This window comes from Varanus komodoensis, unplaced genomic scaffold (assembly GCF_004798865.1).
Source record: "Varanus komodoensis strain SLA01 unplaced genomic scaffold, ASM479886v1 scaffold1, whole genome shotgun sequence".
In the NCBI taxonomy this organism is placed as follows: domain Eukaryota; kingdom Metazoa; phylum Chordata; class Lepidosauria; order Squamata; family Varanidae; genus Varanus; species Varanus komodoensis.
In genome coordinates, this window is record NW_025335268.1 from 72,724,528 (window position 1) to 72,744,361 (window position 19,834).

General features: G+C 44.9%; 1 protein-coding gene across 3 annotated transcripts in view; it reads right to left on the reverse strand.

The window, feature by feature from the left end:
• CHCHD3 (coiled-coil-helix-coiled-coil-helix domain containing 3) overlaps nucleotides 1-19,834 on the reverse strand; it is a 203,808-nt gene that overhangs the window by 131,613 nt on the left and 52,361 nt on the right. For all 3 annotated transcript variants that reach the window (XM_044428690.1, XM_044428700.1, XM_044428681.1), the window contains exon 4: nucleotides 4,018-4,162. In XM_044428690.1, the coding sequence (XP_044284625.1) occupies nucleotides 4,018-4,162 (145 nt within the window). The remainder of the gene's footprint in view (nucleotides 1-4,017; nucleotides 4,163-19,834) is intronic.

The window sequence follows — 19,834 nt, forward strand, 5'->3', positions numbered from 1 at the left end:
CCTGCAGTATTTTCTAGCCAAGTCAACCCTAAAACTTAGTTAGCAAAGGAAGGATTGTTTGGTGAACAGCAGGAAAGGTCAGATAGAATCTGCTTTAGGAGAAAATCAGAGGCCCTCCTTGTGGTCAGGGGTGGATAAGTTGAAAACAATGGAGATAAATGGGGCTGCTAGAGACAAAAATGCCCTGCTTGCAGTATGCGGGCTTCAGCTATCACTCAGGGTTATGAAGAGCGATCTAAGAAACAACATGAAAAAATAAAATTATCTGGTTCACTGCCAGCACATGAACTAGACAAGCCCAGTCAGTCTAGTGAAAATGTGAAGAGGAACTGCCCACCTGTGGCAAGGTGTTCTCAGCTCCTGGTGCAAAAAGGAGATCACAGCGACAGAAGGATCCCAGCACTGCAGGTCCCCTTGGAGACCCTCTTCGCCCCACGCCCTGCTCAATCCACGAAACCGAGAGAGAAGGCATTCCCAAAATCACTGTCCAGTTTCAGCTTGAAGACTTCGGCATGAGACAGCCCTCCCACTGGCGGTTCCACTATCAACTCCTCTTCCTGCCCAGAAGTAATCTGGAAATCTTCACCCAAAATCCACACTCCCCTGTTTGAAGCCCACTGGATCTGGGACAACAGGAAACAATGGTGCGCCCTCTTATTTAAGGAGCACCCCAGGTCCCCTGCTTCCATTATTTTCTCCGGTGGCTGAACAGAGCCTCTGCCTCCCAGCCCTGCTCACTTTCTTTCCTTACCCACTGCTTTCAGGCCTCCTCTTGAGGAATCCGCATCAGACCAGAATACCCTGAGCCATATTTCAATGAAGCAGCGAGAAAGGGCTTGGGGAGATCCTGGGCCCTTTAGGAAAGAGAGCATGCTTGTATTTATGCAAGCATGCTTTTATGTGTTGCTTCCTACTCCAAATGAAGTACCCAAGCTGCTCTCTCAAGACAAGGCATCAGGCCATGGCAGCAGTTCAAGTGCACTCAGCTACTGCCTGCTCTGAGGCAGCCTGGACCCCAAGAGGTGCAGCAGGATGGCCTGGGCGCCAGGTGAAGCAGTTCCTGGGCGCTCACCTCAGGAGCTAGACTCCTTGTGGGCAAAGTCTCGAGTCCATCATTCCCAGACATCCTTGTCCACTGCAGATTATGTGCTTTGGACCCTACACTTGATTGTCCCACGCTTCCGATGTGACACTTCTGAAACGAAATGGCTCAATCACCATCTTCACTGTCCTTCTCTGAACCTGGCTAAATATTCTTAAAGTCCCCACTTCAGATGAGGAGAGACTGCTACGGAATACAGCTGAATTATTATTTTGCATGACGTGGAAACTGTGGCTCTGCGAACGCTGCCTAAAATCACACAGGCCCTTTTTGCAGCTGCATCACACCACTGGCGTGATTGGTAGGCGATCACATCTTCGCTTCCTCTGTGCATACACCAAGCCAAAACAGGCATCGCAGACCTGCATGTTTTATCTTATGATAATTATGCGTGTGGAAACGTAACTTCGTATTTGCCTCTACAGAATTTAATTTTGTTAGTGTCAGCTCCGTTTTCCATTCTAGGATGCCACCTCCCTTCCTCCACCCCTAAGGCCAGTTCTCTGCCTTGACCGATGAAGCAAGTAGCAGAGTCCTACTGACCACGGCCAGGTGGCCTACTTTCTCTTCTTCCCTGTGGGCATAAATTAGTAAACACTGGTGGTGAACCAATAAGCTAGGCAGGTGTGCAGTGAGAGAACTCTCTCCTGAAATCGCCAGGTCCAATATATTGAGGTAACATAAGAGAGAAAGGGGGAGAGCAAGGGGGTTCCTCAAAAATAAATGGTCTCCAGACAAGAGGCAGCATATTCATATATTCTCTCGATATATTTTTCCTATGAAAGATTCTTCCAAACAATAATCAACTTCATATGTTATATGTGGCCCAAAGTGCACAGAAGTTTATTCCTTTGCCTCTTCAACAGGAAATGAGAATTTTATATCACTAGAACCTCAATAAACTGCCTTTCCAAAATGTAAAGTCTTAATGGCAGCTCATTTTGGCCCAAACAGAGAAGCAAATATGGAAATAGAAAATGTCAGATCGTTATAAGGAGATGGAAATGTAGCTGCCCTTGTGAACTTACATTATCAACAGATCCATTTCTTAAAAGCCTTGCTCGCCATAGCTCGCCTTGGAACTCATCATTTTTTCCAATGATGAAACATCAATAAGTTATTTATGTTGATGTCACCGTGTTTACAACTACCCCAAAGACCAAACGTGAGGTGGGCTGAATCCATAAAGGAAGCCACGGCCTTGAACTTGAATGGCGCTGAGTGGGGCAGGGCATTTTGGAAGGCTGTCATTCATAGGGTCACTAAACGTGGAATGACTTGTTGGCATGGAACAGCGACAAAAGAATTAACAGACTGGTCACTGCGATTCTTCTGAGAAGCAAACTCTTCCATTCATTTTGCAGCAGCCATGCCGGCAGGCTGCACAGAGGGAGGGATGAGGAGCAAATCCGTTCCACTGGCTCAGCGGGGAGACTGGAAATGCCTGCTTCTGCCTCTCCTGGAATGATTTCTATTCCAGCCGATCACTGTAAGAACTTTGTAATTAGGAAGTGATATCAGATGCTGTTTCTTTCCTCCTCTTTGCCGATCCCTTTTCTTTTTGTACCATGACTTTTAGATTGTGAACCTAAGAGCATCTATTATGGATCTAGGGGCCTCTCTTAGCTGAAGAGGAGAGTGAATGAATGAATGAATGAATGAATGAATGATTTGTTGGAACTTAAAGATTGCAGAATTTTCCCAAGTACAGGAATCCTACTGTATACATCGCAAGGGCAAACAGGCTCCTAATTTAAGCTACTTAGGAAGCAACCCAATGCAAGTTTAGACAGGAAATGCCTACAACTCCCAACATGCTGGGCCTTTTCTTAGTCTAAACTCACACAGGATTGTGTCTTCCAGCTGCAACCTTATCTGTACACACTCAACTCATTGGAGCTTACTTCTGAGAAGACAAGCACAGGGTTGTGCCACTATTCGTAATCTGGCTTCTTCCAATTCATTAAATTCATTATTCAGTTTCTTCCAATTTCCAGTGCCACCTTACACAAAGCCTTACAAAGCTTGAAAGTTTTCCCACCTATTTCACAAGATCAATTTAATGGAAAATTATCATCTTCTGCCTAACGGTCCAAAAACAACAACAACAACAATCTTGAAGGCTACAGGAACCTTCGGAAGCAGAATATATCCCAACATCTGAGACATATGCAGGTACAAACTCAATGGAAAATGGCATAGTTTTTAAAAACTTGCTTTTGGATGAAGAAAACAAGGATGGCTTCCTGCTCACAGAGCTGTTTGAACAGGCCATCCTTTAGTGGTAGAGTGAAGATAACATCTTGTAAAATCTTAATTAGAATCACCTGTAAGCCACTGAGGGAATCCATCTGGATTGGTGGACAGCACACAAGGCAATGACTGACTGACTGACTGACTGACTGACTGACTGACTGACTGAGAGAAATGATTCCGTTTGTCTGATGGTCCAGTCCCTTGAATCAATGGTTCACGGCCTGAGTATATAAGGCCCAAAAACCATGACAAAAAAGCCACAAGCTCCATTCCTAAAGCTGTTCATAAAAAGTGCGCTACAGTTACTAGCTTGCTTGTCCTCAGCTCCTCTCCAGTGCAAGTCCTCCCTTTCCATAAAGGACGCAAAGGAGCAAATGCCTTGTGCAGGGTCTTTGGCCCCAAGGAAGGGGCGGAACAGGAGCCTCGAATGTCAGGTTCTTACAACGTTCCAGACATCACTGAGCTACTGCAACCACTGAATCCGTCCTGCGATCACAGAATGCTCTGAAACTCTGCTTCCCTTCTGCAGTCCACCATGGCTTGCCAATATTTTAACCAAAAGTGAAAGGAAAGCAACAGAAGGGCTCCCAGAGCTATTATGGGACTTCTGCAGCATCTGTACTTTGCTTCTCAGCCTCAAGCAAAACAACGGCACTTACCAACAGCTGTGCTTTCAGGCGCTCCTCTTCCGTTGCTGCTCTCTCACGAAGAATGGTTCTGGCCAAGTGCTCGTTTGAGGCGGCCCGCTCTCGCTCAAGAAGTTTGCCGATTTCATCTCGCGCTTGCATCTGGTTTTCTTTCAATCTACCCGGGAGAGAAAAGACAGGCACAGGACTAAATTCAAGAAGTAACACCTGGGTGGGCCAAAGCAATAATATAATGATCTCCTGCACCAGAAATTTGCACCAGACTATTAGACTTTTGCTGCAATGGAACCCGTTCTCATCAACACGGGAAAATATTCCCTGTAGTTTGTACCCGTTGATGATGTCATAAAACTCCCAGCAGCTTGAGTACAGAAACATAATTACTGGTTTTAAAAAGGCACATGGAGCATCTAAGTATGAATGCCACATTTTATTATACACATAAAGCCTGAAGCCTCACAACTAATGTTATTTTGACTTATCAGGGCAGCACCAAGATATAAAAATCATTATTACTATAAAAACCCATCTCCCAGTAAGATTAAATACATTATTAATATCTCTTTGGCTGCATATAGCAAACAACCCGGGCATAGTTATTCTTACTCCTGCCCTTTCTTATGCAAGGTGAAGCATCGAAGTTTATTTTTCATCATTTCTTTACCATTACAGATAATGTGATCCTGTGTCTCCTAAGCAGCTTCTAAGAAACCATAGGATACTTCCGATTCCCAGATCCAAGGCTGAAAACAGAGCTGTGATCTCAGAGAAGAGGGTCCGCACTCCAATCCCTCCACCCATAACAGCCAACAGGGAAAGAATAGCACCAGACACTTTGCTGAGGTCGGAAAAATCAACCTTGGAAAAGGGTTAAACAGGACACAGAGTGAGTGTCGGATAGGTGGGTGAGGCCCCATCAGTGAAGGAAGGATTGGACAACAACGTGTTGGAGATCACCTGAGCGGAGCCAGCTGGAGCTGGAGGTCAGCCTAGATGGCCCAGGAGGTTCCTTTGACTTGCTTTTTTTCTCAGTTTCTCTGATACCAGGGTGGCCAGTATGTAAGGTCCCCTGGCAGTACTCAGGCCTCCTTTGCTGCAGCTAATACAGTCACTGAGGGGATGAGATTGTCTCAGCCACTCCTCCTTCCTCTCCTCTCTGCACTGGATGCTGAGTTCAGAGGCTTATAAGCATTGAGGCCGGGGTCTACAGGATTGCGTCCTGACAGACTTCACCCAGACATAAGTTTGTGTACGAGTTGCTTCATCCAGAGCTTGCCCAAACAAACAGGCACAAACACACTCACATGTAGGTGGGGGTCCTAAACTACGGCAGCTGGGCAGGCAAGCTACAAGGCTATGAGGTGAGAAAGCCTCAACAGCGGGGACCAATGGAGCCCTGCGTTACGAACAGCACCAGCTGAACGCCCCAGAGAGGAAGCCTCCCAAAGCTGGCATTTCATGCACGGCACCACTCCACCGGGAGGCCGGGCTGCCCGGCAAGTAAGACCTAAGCGATTCGGGGGGGCCACAGGAGGCTGGCTGCTTCGAGATGGGGCTGCGGATGCTCCTACATTTGTTGCTCGGTTCCTGCTAGTCTCAGAAAGCCCAGGCCTTGCTCCAGGACTGCCAACCACGGCCGCCACCTCCACCGCCCAAGAGGATTCAAGCTCCTGTTGCATGAGCATCACACACGGGGATCCAAACAACATTAGTATTCTTCTGACCCCTCTCTATAATCAGCCCATTGCGGGAAATTCGGCATGATGAGCAGACAATCTCAAAAGCTGCCAAAATGAATGATATTCCTTTTAAAAGACCTGGCTTTCTAACACTGCACATTTTTATACGGGGACTAAAATAGTATTAAATAATGCTGTTAATAAAACACACCTGCTTTATGTGTGTTCTCATGCTGAGCACAAAGTCAACATCTGAAAGTTTGCCGCTGGAAAGAGAATATCAAACACGGCTCTTCGAACAGGCTTTGGGTTGGGTATCGGGAACGAGGTTTCCAAGTTTCCACCACTTTTGTCCGTTGCCAAGGGAGCTTCAGAGAACAAACCATCGTGTCCAGGGTCACTTTGTGAGAGACGCTCCCCCCCGCCCCCGCCTCCATTACAGAGCTTTATATCCTTCCCCAAGGAAACAGTAAGAGACTCGGGATGGAAGAAAACAGACAATAACAATTTCAATTGCCTTTGTGCTCTAGATACAACCCTGTGGAATGTGAACCAAAGGGGAGTTTTTATCAAGTTTATTAAGCAGCGTCTTCAATTACTCAAGCAGAATGCGAGATTATGCAGACATGGCCCAAATTCCATTAAGTGATTTCCCCAGATCCTCCAAATTATTCCAACCAAATCGAATCTATTGCACAATCAATGATGCAGAAAACAGAAAAACCAAATCAACATGCACAAATTCAGAGTTGCTGAAGACAAAGATGACCTAAAACGGAGTTGTTGAGTATTATTAGAAATAGAACAGCACTTTCTTATCATGGTATCAGTGCTAATATTGGTCCTATAATTAATCTGTGATCACAGGTTTGGGAATGCCATCCTGAGATAATTTCAGATGGTTCCAATGCTGATGTTAACTTTGACAAACATGAGATAACTCTGGGATGATCCAGTCACTAAATATACAGCATATTAGGACAGAAGTGGTCATTTACAAAATGGAGAACTCTAAAAGAAGGTTGTAGCACACGTGTGGGTAACCTCCGACCTCAGGGTCAAAACTGCCCCTACCGGATCCCCAAGATGACCATACCCCCTTTCCCTACCCCCCACTTCCTTTCCCCCAATCATTTTGTGATTTTCTGGTTTTTCTGAAGCACCCCACATTCTGAAAAGTCAAAATAATTACTGGGAATAAGAGCTTTAAACTAAAATATGCTGGCAATGTTTATATTATGGCCCCCTCCATTTGTATCTTACACCACTGGAATGCAGCCATGGAGAGCTTTCCTGAAGTTGAATTCAGCCCATGAGTTGAAAAATGTTTCACATCAGTGGCCAGGCCCTTAAAAGATGTTCCTGTTAAGGGCTCCAGGCAGCCTGCAACAAAAGCACTGCAATGCTTATTTAGGACTCAGAGGGGTAACCTTTTCTTTCAGCCTCTTGAAATTTTCCCCACCCTGCTAGATAGTGATAAACCTTTTCCATCAGGAGTGGCTGCCTGTCAGGTGCTTGGCTGCTTTGGTGCAATGAAATTTCGAATATTCATTCAGCCAAGCCACCCTGAAAATTAAATAAATCTCTCTTTTGCAGTCTAAACTTTCCTGGTTTTTCCACAGGGACCTCATGTTGTTGGTTTGGGAGGGGAGCATCAACTGCAACAGCTAAAGAAAAAACAGCTCCTGCCATGTTAATTCCAAGTATCCTTAAGGCTTGAAAAAATAGGAGAGGTTATCAGGTGCATCCTAGATGACAACCAATAGGCAGTCTCTGTTTTGTTCAGAGCACCTGAGCTGCCTGCAGTTGCTTCTTCTGCATTCTGGGATGGGCACTGATCTGACTTGTAGCTCCATCAGGTTGGTCAAAAGCATCTGCTCACAGAATATTTAATGATCCTTAGCATGACCCCTAGTTGAAATCCAAAACATAGGGTCAAGCAGTGGTTTAGCTTGCCAAACTAAGAACTGTCCTAAGGGCACATATATGGGAACATAAGTCCAACTGGCTTGTTAGACTCTAGAGAGAACTTGCCTTAACCATGGTTTTGCTTGGTATACATGCAATTCCTGACCATAAATAGAGGGTACTTGTTTTGTTGTTTACTAAAACATCTCTGTCTTACCAGGCACTCAAGACAGCACATGAGGGGCCCAAAACAATTTAAAAAAGAAATCAATAAAATATACAAACTCTAAAAAAAGCATAACAAGAGATAAAGTAAACATGATGACAAACTGACAGAAAGAGTGTCAAGAATAGAACTTTCAAAACATCTGACATGCCAAAATGGTATTAATTAGGTGACTGATCATCATTAAAGGGGCCAGATGAATGCTCCAGGCAGTCCCCAAAAGTTAAAAATTAATGTCAAGCTTTCCCAAGGTGTTCTGTGAACAATCTCCAGCCATGGTCCAGGCACGCCAGAACACACTCAAGCTAAGCCTATGCTTCCATTTTAAGCTCAAATTAAGCCAGTAGGTAAGCACTGTATCTGTAAATGTCCAGAGTAGAAAACATCATTTGACGATCAACTGGATGGATAACATGAAATGAAGACAGAAAGATCCTCCACATAGTTATAGCGTTTATTGAGTCTTTTCAAAGTTCTACCAATGTTCTCGTTTAACAAGCCTCATACACAACCATAATAGCATCTTTTAAAAGAAAGTCATTCTCTTTTTCTCCTGGGAGTCTTCTTGCAACGAATTTATTTCAAACAAACTTTGAAATTTGATGTGTCTCCTGAAATTGAACATCATCACTATGACAATACCTACAGAGTTTTATTGACCAGAGTGTTTTGCACAAATATCCCAATCTCATTTTAGATTCACCCAGGTTTCAGTGTAACCGGGAAAGTTCTGAATGCAAACCTGACTTATTTGCATTATGTAATTGCTTGGCTTGAAGGAGCTTAATGAAACAAACACAAGTCAGCGCTGCCCTAAGATCTCAAACACTTGCTTGCATCAACTTACAGTAGTTTTCTCCCCTCGCATATTTTATTGGCATTCAGTATGCACTGCAACTAAAAGAGAATGCACACCTGCTGAATCTCCAACAATGAATATTAGCATCTATCTCAATGTGAGAAAAATAAGCCTGGGACCTGGAATTTATATGCAAGCACACAGATATATATCACACCTTATTGTCTTAGTTTAACACTTCAATAGGTATTCAAATATTTTTAAAGTACCAGGATTATTTTGTCTGCATACTGAACATGTCCACAAACTTCACTACCAAAAGGTGCAGTGACAGAGAGCTGCCAGTGTGGATGGCTTCAAAAGGAGACTGGAAAAATTCATGGAGGAGGAGGTTAGCAATGGCTGCAGAATCAGTGACTAAAGGCTCAACTCTTACGCAGGTTTATACAAGAAAACTGTCCTGTAACTCAGAGAGTGTCTGCTGCAGCTGTGTGAGTGGACAGGGCTTGAGAGACCCAGGTTCTAGTCCCTGTTCAGCTATGACACTCACTCGGCCAGTCACAGACTCTCGCCTGACCTAACTCACAGGGCTGTTGCAGTGAGAATAAAAGGAAAAGGAAAACTATGTGACCTTCCTTAAGGTTTTTGTTTTGTTTTGGCAAGTGAAAGAAAGACAAGGCAGAAACTCAGCACAGTATTATAACTCCCAGAATTTCTGGCTGAGAAATGCTGGGATTTGTTAGATATTTTTTTCCTGTCCAATCATGCATAGATGTGTCTCAATACTTGTTGCTGGAGAAGTCAGAAGAAGGGTTGTGTTATAATGACATTCATGACCTGCTTTTCCCACAAGCAGGAGCTGAAGACTGGAGGAGTTAGGCCATCAGTATGAACCAAAAGAGTGTATCCAACATTCTTAAATCCAATAGCACCTGGAGTTCAATGTGAATTGACAAATCAAAGGGAAACAGCAGACAATAGGAATTGGCCACCTTTTATTAGCCCCTGTACTCCAGTAATGTACCCAGAAAATTTCACTGTCCTTGGAAATGTGCAACTTGTACCAGTCCAAAGCAAACAACCTGATCTAATAAAGTAATAGGACAAAGGTGCTAAAGGGAAAGGATTTTGCTTTAAACCATCAAGCCACAAGAGCCTCACGCTATTTATTCTGCATCTAAAAGCTAAACATTATTTCTTCTGCTGAAAGAGACAGCATTTGAAATGTCTTGCAGCCCACTTTTGCAGGGAGGTATTGATAGTTTTACATTCAAATGCTGGTTGCTGAAGTTACACATCACTAAGGATGTAACTGTTCTTACTACTTACTGACTTTTGATCTTATCCCTTTGTAGTTATAATTAGTAGAAGCTAAAAAGCACTAGTGAGACTTCTTGTTGTGAGAACAGGCCTTCTATCAGGATACCATGTTTCAAGCAACTTTGGAGGCCTACAGACTGGGCTACAAAATAAATAAAATGGGTCATGTTTCGGTTATGCACTCCCAGAGACTTTGGCAGAAGAGATAAAGCAGTTTGTTCAAAGGCACAATATTACAGCCTGTACAGTACAACATCTCTTCATATCTTGCTGAGGAAGGAACCTTGATCACCAACTGCCAGTGATTTCTGTGTTTTCCTAGGAGTCAGAAGGCAATATGTCAACAGAGCGTGCAGGACACCAGCAGGAAGGAGCAGAGATGCAGCTGAAAAGCACTAGTGAAGTATGAAAAAGAAGCACTGGTAAAATCCAGGAGGCTGCGGTCAGGAGCACCAAAAGGCAGAGGCTTCAGCCCTCTCAAGTATGAGGAAAAACTGGACACAAGGAACTACTGCTGGTGATGATGATGATGATGATGATGATCATCATCATCATCATCACTACTACTACTATTAAATTCACCTTCGCTTCAATACTATCAATAAAATGGATGGAAGGATGTTGGCCTGAGCACTTTCTAGCTCCCCACTTTGACCAGCAACCACCACAATGGACTCAAAAGCAAGGTCCTTCAGAGCAAGCCAAACAGCTGCCACATGAAGAAAGAAGCTAGGTCAAAACGGCATGCCCCATTTGCAGCTGACGTGCAGGCCTTCCTGGTTTTAGGTCCTTAAACTCTAATTATGCCTCTTCCTATACCACACAGCAGCCCTACAAAATGCAGTGGAGCATCTATATAAATAATTATAGCTCCACTGTGGGGCAAGAGAAGATGACACCCCAAACAATCATCTGATTATAGAAATGCATCACAAACCAAGTGCTGCCCTAAACCTCGACATCTGCACAAGATTTACACAACAAAGGTTGTGCTGTGTCATCCAATCAATGGAAGCGCCCTTGGCAGGAAGCAATGAAAAGCTGCAGCAGAAGGTTCTTGGTGCCACCGGCTGAATAGTGTCAAGGAAGGCCCTAAAACGTTAAGGAAATATTACTGCCTGCAAACCTGTGGGAAGGAATGGCTGCTGTGCGCCGGGGAGATTGTGTGCACCCCAAGCCAGTGGCCAACAGGAGTGAGCAGAGAAGCTTGTGCAACACCACTGTGGCCCACTACGCTCGTGTACATTTCCAACGTTTGTACGCTGTGGATGGCAACTGCCGATAACACAAAAGAAAAAAAAAAGAAAGTATGCCAGAGCATTTATTTATCCAGCCAATGTGGGGACAACTGAAGTCACCCCTTATAACAATACTTCTTCACTGGGAATCCTCCCTGATTTAGTTCTCTACCACAGGATCACACCGATTATTGTAATCAGGGGAGCAGGAGCATGTTCCTAGTACTCAATTAATTTTCGATCCCGGCATTGTCACCCTCAACAGTTCTGTGGAGAAAACGGCCTTGTTAGGTTTCCTTGTCCGCTTCAACTATGCCTTTTCGACGTGCGAGTGAAGGCCTCAGACAGCACCTCTTCCTCATCACCTTCCAGAGTCTTCCTGCCCCGCAAGGACTGGAATGTTCCAGCTTAGCAGAAGGTCTGAACAGCAGGACAGTGTGGCCCATCATCACTGACATTTGTATTCTGTCCAAGTCGGTTGCAGGTTCCACTTGCGTGTTATCTTCATAAGCACGTTGATTTATATTCAAGGACGAACTGGGAGCATGTTCTTGTGTTTCCACTTTAAACACCGAGGAAAGAGAAAACACAAGTATTCTTCCCACTAGGATTCAAAAGATTTTCCAAGTCCAATCTTTCTTTGGAAATCTTTCTTAGGTCCCGCTTCCCCATTGAGCCAATAATGATGCGATAATTAGTCTATGACACAATGCTAAAAGCTGTCCCACACAGCATGAGAGCTAGGTTAGCTAAACTAACAAAATGAATAATTTAGCTCAGTCAGCAAGGATTCACTCCACCAACTGCACTACTTACCTGAACATATTGGTTTTCCAATACTCAATATTGCAGCTGACGGCACTGGGAAGCCAAGAAAAAACCCTCACATACGGTCTGGTTGCTGTAACAGGCCCAGAAAAATAAACCCAAAGAGAAAGTGCACAATGCTTGCAGTCAGCTTCATTGGCTTCGATGCCACTACCTGAACAGTTGCACCCTCTCTGTCCCAGATCCACGCAAAGGCTTTTATCCAAGCAGTTCAACTTCCTGGAATGTTTGCAGATCCACAGGTGACTTCTGACACCTCTTGTTTAGCATGCACGCATGCCGGGAGGCCAAACCACACAGCAAAAGCCGTTCTACATACATGGATCGACACCAGTTGACTGCAGACATAACAGAAATTTGCTCCAATAAAAATAAGCTAACAGGAACCTGAGATATTTCCAGCCATGGTGAATTAATCTATCAAAATGAAACGGGCTACAAGAGGTATGACCAAGCCACCAAGGTTTAGAACTCTTAATGCAAGAACCTAAGGGGAAACACTAGGTTTCTTTTATCTGTTAATGTCTTGCTATCAAGGTAGCAGAGGCGGTATTTACAAACACCAAATGAATGAGCAGTGGGCTAAACAGTGACACCATCCCACGAGACCACTGCCTAGTTAGGGCTAAAAATTAGAACCTGGCCTCGCAGATGCAGCCTGCTCATCACATTGGCTGAGAGCGACTTCCATGTAGCTCCTCCCCTCCCAGCAGCTGCAACACCTGGCAGCTTCAGGGGCAGCTGCATACATGGGACTGCAAGGTTCTCCACCAGCTTGAACGGAACGCCAGTTGGCTCCTCCACCCTGCAAAACTACCATTCCCTGTGATGCCCGTTCCACCTGGCCATCACGCAACACTAGGAAAACCCAAGCACCCAAATCCCTTTTGTATCATGGCTCTTGGATCTAAAGCCATTATTATAACACGGAAAATTGCCTCAAGAGCTTTGGCAGATATAATAGAGGCCCTTCTCTGGGAACCCTCTGTGAATGATATTAGGAGGGTGAGCACCCGGAGGAGGGCTTTCTCTGCGGTGGCGCCTAATCTATGGAACGCGCTCCCCAGAGAGGTCCGCCTGGCGCCGTCGTTATTTGTTTTTCGGCGCCAGGCGAAGACCTTTTTATTTAAGCGTCATTTTAATTGTTAATATTATTTGATTTTATCTGGCCAGGGCGACTTATTTTATATTGTTATTTTTTGTATTTTAACTTAATGTTTGTATTTTACAAACATTTTAACTTAATGTTATGTTAAGTTAATGTTTTAACTTAATGTTTGTATTTTAACTTAATGTTGTGAGCCGCCCCGAGGCTTCGGCGAATGGGGCGGCATAGAAATGTTTAAACAAACAAACAAACAAACAAACAAACGGCAGTAAGGTCTTGATCAGAAGCAGCATGTTCGCCAGTGCTGGAGAAGGTATTCGTATTCACACAAGCAAACTGGGCACAAACTCAGCTCACAGCTGCCACCAGGGCCACCAGCCTGACCAGTCCCCTGCACCGCGTTATTCCGAGTGCTCCCCGAAATCTCCCCCAAGGGTGGCGGTATTGTGCTGGTCAAGGGGCACTTGCACAGTAGCCGTTCCTTGTGATCCAGGAACCTCTGGGGCCACGGGAGAGATTAGCACTCTGCTGGGCCACCGTGTATAGAGGTGTGACGCTCCCCAGAATTAAACAGGATATCAAGAGTCCTCCACGTTTTGCAATGAGGTACAGCAGATGTTTTGGTGAACATAAATACCCGCCCCACCCGGCTGCCTTCCTCTTTCAAAGAGGCTTGCTGTGGAGTGTTCCTGAACCCAGTGGCTCCGACGAAAGAGCACTCGCGCCATGCCAAGCCCACGGAGCAGCGCATATTTCTAGCGCAAAACCATTTGTCATTTTTCGCTTACTTCCAACACAAGCAAATTTGTTAATGTCATTTGACAGATTTGCATAACATCCTAAAATGTTTTGAACAATGCAGTTTAGGTCATGATGCAATATTAATGAGCGAATAGTGTTCCTGAACGCTGGGCTTAATATTTAATGAGTCTGAGCGCTGCAGAAAAAGACGGAGGCTAGAAATCACTGCAGCTGTCAGGATCCAAGAAAAAGAGCAACACACTCCAAGGAAACCTTTAACCTAAAACTTAAGCTGGGGTCTGAGGAATGTGCAAAAACCACAGTGACAGCAACAAAGCTTTTGCTCGTGAATTTCTGGCGATTCTTAGACATATGACCAAAATGTTTCGCATTCCCCCACTTTAAAATGCATATTCTACCAGAGGCAAGAAAGGCGGGGATGGGTGTTGTCCAGGTGGTCATAGGACAGGTCTGAGCACCAACTCCCAGTTCAAACCTGTGCTTAAAAGAGTTCCCTCCACCCCACTCCACTCCAGCCCGGACAGTTCTTTCCACACCAGTTGTGTCTGCACTCACAACTGGAACCCCAGAGCCTATGTTGGAGGGGGATGGGGGGAGGAGCAAGACTCCAGCAGGACAGGGAGACTCCCAGCAGAGCCTCAGCTGCTCCTTGTGGCAAGCGGGGCAAATCACCTTGGGAGAAGAATGGGGCAACACTTACCTCCACACTCAGAAGAATAAGAAAAAGACATGCTGTATCAGACCACCGGTCCATCTACAAACACGGTGGCAAACCAGTTGCCCACAGGATCCCTCAAGCAGGACGGGTGCAAGACCAAGCTCCTCAGCAACTGGTGCAGGCAGGCAGGCAGGCCACCTCCGGTGAGGTGATAGCCCACTGCCAGAAAGCCCTGTAGCCACAGAGAGCCTCCTCTCTCATGAATCTCTCCAATCCCCTTTTCAAGCCATCGAGATGGGCGGCGTCGCCACTTCCCGTGGCAGCAAATCCCATAGTTAAATAATACACTGTGTGAAGGAGTACTTTCTTTTACCCATCCCAAAATTCTTTCTTCTGATATATTTAAAGAATTCTTTATTGCTAGGCTTGCTGTTGCTCGCACTGTGCTGCCCCTTGATCACTGGGCACCCCAGCTATCCCATTCCGACCCTCAGGCTTCCGGCATCTACACAGAAAACCTGAGCCCAGTGTCATCCTGGCTCGCCATTATCTCATTGCCTACTTCCTCCCCTCCTGCACTTGAGCAGGCTGAAACTTCCTCCCCTTCATCCACTGGGGATGATTTGACCTGAAACAGATGCTTCCCAGCTCCTGCCGACTTTCCCCAGGGGTCCATTTAAAAGCTGCTCTGCCACCTTTTATAAGTCATGCTCCAGCAGTCTGTTTCCCTTCTGGTTCAGGTGCAGCCCATCCCTCCTTGGAGGCCAAGCCGGTCCCAAAATGTCCCCCAGTGCCTAGCAAATGTGAAACCCTCTTCTCTACAGCACCACCTCATCTGTGCATTCAAACACTTCGGCTGCACCCGGCTAGCTGGTCCTGAGTGTGGTCCAGGAGCATCCGCCTGCTCTTGACTGGACAGCCGTCGCTTTCCAAGTATGGAGGTGGTGCCGTAAATGAATGCCACTTGGGGTCTCACACATTCTTTTTAAAACTGCATTCACAGAACAGGAGAAACGCTGGCAAGTTGCTATTCAAAGGTCTTTCAGAGTATCAGTTTGTCTGTCCCAAATATTACAGCTCCGTGGTGTGAAGCACTGCATAGTTTGTTCCTTAACGTTATACAACAACTATACTTAAAAACTGGGAGCAGGATTGCCTATGGCAGAAAATCCAATTCCCTATCTCCCAAGGGGTAAAAGAACAAGAAACCAAATAACTGACCACCCTCCCCCTTTAATGATGTGGCCAGTCCTGCTTAGCAACCTACAAGCATTTATTTCTATATAAGGAGAAAAATATTAACAAGCATGTTCTTCAATAACATAGGATCTGACGAGCAGCAACAGGCCTCTTAAGAGCCCCCTCGCCCACTCACCCTGGATGTTATAAGCATTGCCTCCAGCAGGTGGAGAAATGGCTGTCAAGTGGAAGAGAAACACTTCTATTTTCTCTAGGGTGCTGGAGTGCCACAGCCAACTAGCGAAGTTATACGAAACTGATCTGCAAAATCGTGTTATTGGCAAAACACTGCAGTATACCTCAAGATGGAGTGTGCCGTGCCTTTTCTGTTCAGCTAACCCACGATACCAATTCACGACCTGCAGTCCAAATTGTTTCTTCATAAGTATTTTGATGGCCCTCGCAGGATTGCCCCTCCATTTCGGTAGTTAGCCTGTTTTTCCTGAGCTGTTACCTCTGCGTGCATTCCTCAGTTTTAACCGAAAGGTGCATCCTTTAGAGGTCAACCATGCAGTGGGAATGAAGAAGCCGAAAAGTTTGCTTAAGGTGCCAGGAGATTATACATGCCAACAAAGGTCAGAGGAAGAAAGAGGCAGACAACATTTTAACTGGACAATTAACAGAAATTCAGTTTGCAGAAATAAACAAGTAATTACACTCCTGGTATTCCTGAATGAGATTTTTTAATAATCTGAGATGAAAGCAGGCGGGGGGGGGGGGGGCAATATGCCTATGCACCCCAGCTGCTGGGACTCATGGGCAGGATGGCACCCATGCCCTGCGTGTGGCTTCCCCGTGGGCAGGTGGTTTGGCACTCGCACCCCCACCTGCCCAGGCTGGCCCAGCAGGGTTCTTCTGGTGTCCCTGTACTTTGGCATGCCCTTCTCTTCTACGATACACAATCTGAGGCGCTGCACCCAGAACTGCATGTATTTTGGGACAGAGAAATTATCACCCATTTTCTCCATTCATAACACACCCCACCAAAATATCCCAGGGCTTGGATGAGAATCATCTGTGTAGCTAGTTCCCCACAAAATAGGTTATCAGCCTATACTGAGACTCACAGCATAACAGGAGCCCAGGAAGACTGCGGTACAGAAGTGCTTGCGAGTGGCAAGCAACTTTCCCATGGACCAGGCACCTATTAGCTCCTTATGCAAGTAAGTGACAGATTAGCATGAAACAGTCATTAGAGTTGTTCTCCCATCCTTGCTAATTTGCCATCTTGCAAAATGAAAGATCTCCGTTTGGAAGCAAACACTCCTTTTGAATTCCCACTGGTGAAGCTAACGGAGAAGAAAGTTACTGTTCCATCCAGGAATCTACAGTTGTATATTTCTCTAATGCTCCATCACTTAAAACATGGAAAAGAGTCTTCCACTAACTTACCATTTATCAAGTAAAACACAAAATTTATCAAGACAAAACTGCACGTAGAAGCTGTCCATTAAAATAGTACATTTTATGGCTGAAGTGGAAAAAAAGATCACCTAAAATTGGGATTTATGCAGGCAATTTATCAGAGCTCCATTTCTAATTCCCATTCTCATGCTGTGAATTATATTCTCTCAAGTAACTTTGGCAATTATTTTCTCCAGATATATCACATTTTAAAGATAAGTCTAGGTGAGCGTTTCCTGGGGAGAACTTCGATCCAAGGAGATCCCATCAAAGCAACATTACCATTCACCTTGTCTCTACCACTGGCTCAGTTTAGTTTATTCTCCAAACCATGTTTTGCAGGATTGTGAATGTGCCGTGGATTCACCGGCAGAGATGGCATGGACCTAACCGCTAAACCAGGTCCTGCACTGTCTGAATAAATCTGAACAAGCCATGGGTTCAGACACACCCTATCGTCTCCTCTCTTCCAGCATGCCCAGAAGGACAATGTTTACTTCCAGTTTTTGCTAACCATAGTTTAGCATCATGTCCCAGTGTGGACAAACTGTGGAAACTACTTAACAAAACTCACATTCAATATACATGAGAGTGGAAAATGGCTTTTCTCCTTGACACTGCCCCCCACAAAAAATAAAGCTCAACAGAGCCACATTTGACTACAGAAAGCGAGCCTGCTCTAAAATGAGGAAGCAGGTGAAAAGTAGTTAAACTAGAAAAGCCGCCTATCTCTTGGTGGTTAGCCAAAAGCACAGCAGCAGAAGCCCTGATCATGAAAGGCAGCACAAGGTCCAAGAAGTCCCTAGTACGGCCAATGCATAGCATTTAAAAAGCTGTTAGAGAAAACTCAGCTACGGAAAATGTAAGCTGAGTTTTGCCTAGGCAATAACCAACAGTAACAAAAACTTGAAAAATGCAAGGAGATAATAAGGGATGCCAACCCCCACCCCAATTTTGAGAAGCATACTGCTAATAAATTAAGACCAATAAAAAAACTAAAGTGACCATCAAAGGACTGGTAAGACTCCAGTGAAGACAGGTTGCAAAGCTTGGGGTGTTTTACCTTAGAAAAGAAAAAGCGGGGTAGGGGTGTTTAGGAGGTGCTCTCCTGAGAGAGAGAAAGAGAGAGATTGTGCATGAGGTAAAAGAAGAGAATTGAGACATGCTTTTCTCCCTCTCAAGTAAGACTCGAACTTGGAATCCTCCAATAAAGCAGAATGATGGGTTTCGTAAAGACAGACAAAAGGAAATACTGCTTCACATAGTCCATAGTTAAACCATGAAATTTACTACTGCAGTCATGGCCACCAACCTGGACAGGTTTGGGGGGGGGGCCAAACCCACTGAGGATCAGGGTATGGATGGCTGCTACTCCAGAGGGCTGGGCATCAAAGCAATTCCGCTTTGTGCAAGTTGCTGGGGAAAGCAAGCAGGAGGAGCTCCTGGGTTATAAGCCGCTTGTGGGCCGCCTGTGTTTATCTGGACGGCCATTCTGGAGAAAGGACGCTGAAACAGACAGCCCACTGGCATGATCCCACACCACTGCCTAGCAGGAATGGATCTCTTGAAACCACAAACGCCCACTCGATTTCACAAATAATCTTTGAAACATTCCCCAACTTCATGAATGGGCTTAATATCCTCAGATGCCCATGAGACATGGAAAACTTTAACCTCTCTTAGGTGATGGAAGGTTGATTCGTGGAACCTGGCCAACTTCTCCATCAAGCTTCTGCTGTATAAGTACAGCAATCAAGTTAAATCAATTATCCTCAGCATGAAGCATCTATGCTGCTTGGGGGAGGGGGCGAAAGACATACTCAGAGAAGATTTCAGCTCTGCAAATACCTTCACATTGTGCGAAACCAAAAAGGCAGCATTCACAACTGTTGTCTTGCTTACATAACATGGACTAGCAAATGGTATTATAAGTATTTTTTCTGCATCAACACTGCACGGATTTGGAGCAGCAGAACAGTTTTCCTGATCTGAAAAGCAACACAGCCTGTCTAGTTACAATCATGACATACAGAAAAAGAAAAGAAGTTCTGAAAACTGTTCCATTTGCACTCAGCCACATCAGGCACACAAATGTATAATTTATCAAGCATTTTGTTCAAAGCCAGCCAGGTATGGAAGAATATTTTTATATTTCTCTAGATCTTCTCCAGCACTCCAGAATAAACATGTTATTAAAAGAAAAATCAATAGAAAGCTTTAAAAGGTACAGTATCACAAAAGGTCAAGCCCTACTATTGATTTTAATATCACATTTTTCTGGTGCAGTTTGCCAATGAGTTCTTTTCTCTTCACCATTTCTCTCTCTTTGCTCATTCTGCAGAGAAAAACAGCAACAAACAGACCTCCTTCTGCCAGGGCCACTGAGAGACTGCTCACCGTGCTCTCAGAAGAGCCTCACAGCAAAGGGTAGTCTTGCTTTCCTCCTCCCTCCCCATTCCTATCTCCTCTGATATCATGTCAATTATGCAGCGAGCCCTCAGATTAGCATTTTTTAAATCTTCACAAAGCACTGGAAAATTATAGCCAACTTATGAGTGAATAGTAAGAGTGATGTAAAAGTTTTTCATACCGTTATGGGCATCCTGAAGATAAATGACCACAACAGGGCCACGGAAAGGAGAGGAGATTGCCATTGTACA